Genomic DNA, 6000 nt, shown 5'->3' with positions numbered 1-6000 from the left:
ACTGTAGGTATTGCAAATAAATAAATAAATAAAACAGATTTTTTTCAGCCGTAGCAAACCCTTGCTGCTTCGTGAGGAAAGTACCAAGAAGAGTAACGCGAGAGCGGTAAGCGGCAGGCGGCAAGGCACCGCACAGCTAGTTTGCTCGAGGGCTTAATGAAACGCAGGCGTGCGAACACGGACATAAAAAGAAACGAAAAAAAAACAACTTAACACAAACTTTCTGTATCAGCGCTTCCACGCTAGGCTTTCAAGAAGTTGAATCACCACCGACTTGATTAACTTTCAGTGGTTCTAAACTTCACCATAGCGTTTCAACATGGCGTACCTTTGCCGATCAACCTGTGACTCCATGATGCACAGTGAAGCCCGATCAAACACCACGTCCATCAGACTGGGTTTCGAGCTGAAAGCCAAAAGAGAACGCACTCAGCATGCATAAGAACAAGAGAGAGAACTACTGTCGGCAAGATAGAGAGAGAGATTGCCGAAAAAGGTAATGTTTTGCTGAAATTGCAGGGCTGTGTGTGCCTTTTTTGCGCGTCTTTTCGTTAGACATCTATGCTGTACCCCTGTAACGACGAGCAATCAACAAGCCCAAATGAATATGATGGTAACGTTCTTATTTTCTGTATTCTTAGTATGTTCTCAATGCGAAGCCTCGTATAGGAAGCGCTCACGAAGAGCATGCAAGCTCAGTTTCACTTTTCTGGTTCATATTAAAAAATCAATTTTCCGCGTACAACTACAGCAGAATAGTGCAACAATCTTGATGGAAACCAAATATTCTCTTTCATAATAAAAACTCATGAGGATATATGCAGTAGGTAATGAATGAAATCTAAAAATAAACCTCAATTTCTTGGTTTCGTTAGCAGATTGAAAATAGCCAATCTGCATTGTCCATGCAGTAAGCGTTGACTTAAGGTGAGTCACGTGATGGTAGGAGAATTTGGGGGTTCTGGGTCCTATGGGCACGATGACCGCGCAACCCGCAACAGTCCTAAGCTCCGCCGTCTTCATGCACTGCAGATGGAGGAGCGGCTACCGAGCAAATGGCGCACACCTGGAGCAGAAGCGCACGCTCATTGGTGCAATAATTGGGCACCGGGTGCCGCTCGCCATCCCCTCCACAGCTCCTAGGAGCTGCTCTCGGAATGCAAACATGCCTCAACGAATGATGGGTGATGCTTCTGCGTCAGGCGCCAGAAATGCCAGGAATAGGCAGAGTTACTCGAATCTAACGGAAGAAGATAATCAAGAACGTTCAGACCGCAAACACGCAAACAAGGAGGCAATACATAGTGCTTAGCACGACGATCGTCCTTCTGTAGGGAGTATCAGTCGTAACGTTTTTACCTTATTATCATTAGGCAGAATTCGTGTTTAGTGAAATACGGATATTCTAAAAGGCAAGTGATTAATATTTCTCAAACTACAGAAAGTAACTTGCTGTCAGTATTGACTAAAGAATCTCCCATACTTTCCTAACCTACCAGCGCCAAGAGCAGGCACAAACAGTAATGGAAGGAACAGCAGAAGCACTCTCTTTCAACTGAACATTTAACCCTTTCAGACGCCACTTTATCTCGTGAAAAGTTACTTTCACCACATCTCTTGCATCTTCAGAATCGTAGAAAGTGTACACCTGCAGAAAATATTAAGAATTGTCAATTGTTTAGAAAGTTTTGTCAAGTTTACAAAATTTCGACTCCATGCGAAAACTCACTATAGGAACACAAAACATGAGAACATGTACTATATCGTGTTTTGAAAAGCTTGAAAAGCACTTATACAGCCACTTGAAAATTATGCCTGGTGTATGACATTGTAAAAAACAATGAAAGAAGTGAACTTGCTACATACAACATACTGACACAGATTAAGACACCCAGCTCTCTACCTTCCCACTCATTCTGCTAAAACATTCCGCACGTTAGTCAATAGTGCAGCACAGTTCCAATAATAAGTGTTTCACGGTGTATGAAACGCATTTTAAATACCATTACTTTCATCAGCGCTTTTGCTATTAATGCACTCTCTTGCTGTGCACAATTGTGTAGACAGCGTCTCAAAGGGTTAATACCGGCAAGTGATTAGTACATATGTATATGTAACGCAGACCAGGCCTAAAAAAAAGAAAGAGAAAAATTATGCATTAACTCCAGTGGAGTTGTATGCGTAAGCATTGTGCCACTTGCTCAACTCCACACATGGTGAAAAGGTAGACAAAACCTGGGGCACTACGTCGACCAAAGCAAAATTTAAAAGAAAAGAAGACGTTTCGGCTACAACACTGCACGGGAGCCTTGCTCACACAAGGCTCCCGTGCAGTCGAAACGCCTTCTTTTAAATTTTACTTTGGTCGGCGTAGTGCCCCAGGTTTTGTCTACCTTTTCACTATGTTTTATCCCGACCAGACGGGCTTCCGTCAAACATTGAACTTCAACTCCACACATACGACAGGACATACGTTGTTTGCCGCTACTGGCGAAGCAGTAGACGGTTCATTAAATGTATGTTTTATTGGCCTTCGAATCGGTTTTGCCCCTTGATCCGACCAGTATAAGCCCTTATCTACCCTTATCAGTCGTTATCAACCTTATTGAAATCGATGCAACCCTTATCGACCCTTACCAACCCTTATCGCGCGTTATCAACATTATCGTACTTGATTCGACCTTATCAACCCTTTTCTGTCGTTATCAAGTTTTTGTAATCGCTCCGGCCCTCATGAACCCTTATATGTCATTATCAACCTTATAGGACGTGATCCGACCCTTATAACCTCTTATCGTTCGTTATCAACCATATCAGACTCTATACGACGTCATTAATCTTAATGGAGTCGATCCGACCCTTATCAGCGCTCTCAACATTATCGCACATAATCCTACCCTATCGGTCCTTATCAACCTTATCGGATTTGATCCGATCCTTATCAACCTCATCAGAATTGCTCACAACATTTAAGCCCTTATCGCCGTTTATCTCCTTATTCATCCGCGTCTAACCATTATAAACCCCGATCACGCCCATATAACCCGTCATCCCTACTTACCATCCTTATCAATTCATTGGCTGCTTCTCTACCTGTGTTGCGCGATAACACAGACAACGCAGTACAACACATTCATGTGGCTAAGATATATCTGCCTTCTGCAAGCGTGGGTGTTAAACCCAGTAGGTAAGACACTCGTCTTTCTGAAGTGAGGTCATAGGTTCGACACTCACCACCGCCAACATTTTTCTTCGAATTTTAAAAGTGAACCTTCGCTTTGCTAATCTCACCTGGTTTCGTGATCGTGGGTGCAGCTGCCTGGCTGTTCTCTTGCCGAATAGGCCAACCAATCACAATGTAGTACTTGCACCGCTGCCTTCTTTGCGTCCCCACCAGAGGGCGCTCGCCTCCGCGCATCCGCGGCAGCGGCATTGCACTAGCCTCTATACAATGGCTGAATAAAGCCTTCCCGGTCACTCTGTGCGAACACTCAATAAACACGAACATGTGTTTCGACTTCTTATGCACTCACACAAAGCTTCCCTTTATATAGATTACAAGTGGTTGGATCTACTGCATCTTTAAATACGTCAGAATTTCTATGCTTACCCAACGAGCAAATCTCTCCGCCCTTCCCTCTGTTCGTCCGTCACGTAGGACGATTGCTTTCAAGATGGGGCCCGATGCAGCGAGCGAATTGACCTTCGTCCTGCCTCTCGCTTCAACACAAACTGAGCGGCGAGAACATAGTGCGTAAGAAGCTATCAGCACCCGGCATACCGTGTCCCCATCGCAGATCGCGTTCAAGACGGGGCCCACGTGGTCGCGCCATACGCAGCCGCCGCCGGAGTACGGTTGAGCACGATTGATAATGGTTCGCATCGAGAGGAGGCAGCATCATCGACCAAAAAATTAAATTACGGGGTTTTACGTGCCAAAACCACTTTATGGTTACGAGGCACGCCATAGCGGAGGACTCCGGAAATTTCGACCTAAGTACACGGGTGTTTTTGCCGCCATCGAAATGCGGCCGCCGTGGTCGGGATTCGATCCCGCGACCTCGTGCCCAGCAGCCCAACACAATAACCACTGAGCAACCACGGCGGGTCTTCATCGACCACGTCTACGTACGAGGTCTGCCAAACGTGACATGGTTCAATTGCGTCACGTGTTACAACACGCATTGGCCAGTGCCCATCTTCCAAGAAGCAGTGGCATCATGCAAACACACCATCATCCAATTTGAAGATGAAGAAGAAACGCAACGAGAAGGCCTAAACAAGAGGCAGTGAACATAATAAATGTTGTATATATTTACTTCATTTACAAATTCTATCTCGCCATATTATCCCACGTCCACATCTTCTGGGAGTTACCTATAACACAAGTGAGCATTGCTACTACACGCCTCTTCTTCATCTTCTCATGTTGGTCTCAGTTAAGATTTCGGTGATGCAACCGCCATCTCCGTTTCACGATTCTTCCTCGGTGTTTCTCGCAATTATTCCAAACACGGAAGCATACGGCGACGCAGCAGGTAATTAGTATCAAATGCTTACGCATCATTTAGTTAACTCCCACAAAAGATTCTGCGTGTACTTTTTTTTCCTTTCGAATTTATTCTTTTTTCTCTCTCTATAGAGCGCACCGCGTTAGGCGTTACGAACGGACAGACAGACCGACGGACAGATTTTCAGGGTGAGTAGCCTAAGAATGCTTACTCTATAAAAAAAGAATAACCGAATAACCTTCTTTTAAAACAGCACCTCAGCAAACCCGTGGGAAAAAATGTGAAGTGAAAAATGCACATTCACCCCTGGCTATCGAAACAGAGGAATGACATGTGCACACATGCGGGTATTTATGGGTTTGAAATGCTTCAGCTGTATGACTTGTACGCTGATCCTATATTTGCTGCGTGTCTGTAATAAACCTTCATTTGAAAAATAGCGCTTCTGTGGCAGCATCTCCGTTTTATCCGCGAGGAGGAACGTAGCCTCGAACCAGCGCGCCGCGCCGCTCTCCTCCTCGCACTGGTATGTGCAGATTCCGTTTGCTCCCAGCGACAGCTTGGAATGGTAGCGGTTTCATTGCGAATTAGTGTTATTCTAGCTTGTTTCGTCTGGGATTTTTCTGCGATGACAGATGACTCAAGGTCGACAGGCTACCACTCTGCTGTATTCGGCTGCAAAAATAACTTCAGGAAGCAAGCGTGAAGGGCACCTTCAGCTGCGGAGACTTCGTGGACACCGTCGCCGCGATAGCAGAGAAGCGTCCGCTTTGTATTGCCACCATAAACAGAAAGGAATTGATGCCATCGCGTGTCCGTTCGGAAGGTTTTGTTCCCAGTGAGCGCACGGGGACGAACTCGGCACCCCTGAAGAAACAGCGATGTGAAGGAAAAGCGCGTATTCGACTCGGTCAACTATTGCGAATGGACGAAGCTACACCTTCGTGCACCCACATTAAACTTATTCTATTAAAACGTGTTCTAAGGCTATGATGCTTGGCCACCAACGTGTTGGTGGAAGTTGACCGAGGGCGTATTATTAAAACAGTACGTGCTGACTAAGAAATGAAGGTGTGCTCTTTTCCGGCCGTGTGTCGGCCGGCCTAATTCACTTGGGCTCTTCCGTGCTTCCGAATCTCGCCAGCAAGCTGTCGACGCTGCTCATCGCGCGCTGTATTACTGAAGAAAATAACGTTACCCTTGCAAAGAGTAGTTCGTTTTTCAACTCACTCGAGTAGGCGAGGTGTCTTGGCACGCACAGGCACCATTCGAGACCTAAGGGTTCAACGCGTCGCGTGCGTCTGGTTGATCGTGGCATATGCACTGTCGATATCATCAGCTCACATTATCCATGTTAACCGCCCTTTCGATGTAGTTATGTTATAGTTCTTCATTTTGTAAGTGTTGATGCCCGCGTGCCAGATAATCAATGTTTAGGAAATCGTACCGCGTAAATTTAGGCCCACGAAAGCTACCAAAACGTTCTTCC

At 45.6% G+C, this 6000-nt stretch overlaps 1 protein-coding gene across 1 annotated transcript in view; it reads right to left on the bottom strand.

The window, feature by feature from the left end:
• Positions 1–294: 294 nt before the first annotated feature.
• The window catches only part of LOC142567988 (thiopurine S-methyltransferase-like), a 54045-nt gene continuing 48339 nt past the window's right edge, over positions 295–6000 (bottom strand). Inside the window, exon 6 of the mRNA XM_075678082.1 lies at positions 295–406. Coding sequence (XP_075534197.1) covers positions 295–406 — 112 coding nt within the window. The remainder of the gene's footprint in view (positions 407–6000) is intronic.

The sequence above is a fragment of the Dermacentor variabilis genome, unplaced genomic scaffold (assembly GCF_050947875.1).
Source record: "Dermacentor variabilis isolate Ectoservices unplaced genomic scaffold, ASM5094787v1 scaffold_15, whole genome shotgun sequence".
Classification (NCBI taxonomy): Eukaryota; Metazoa; Arthropoda; class Arachnida; order Ixodida; family Ixodidae; genus Dermacentor; species Dermacentor variabilis.
Note: the sequence above shows the minus strand (reverse complement) of the source record. Positions and strands in the feature narration are given on the sequence as shown.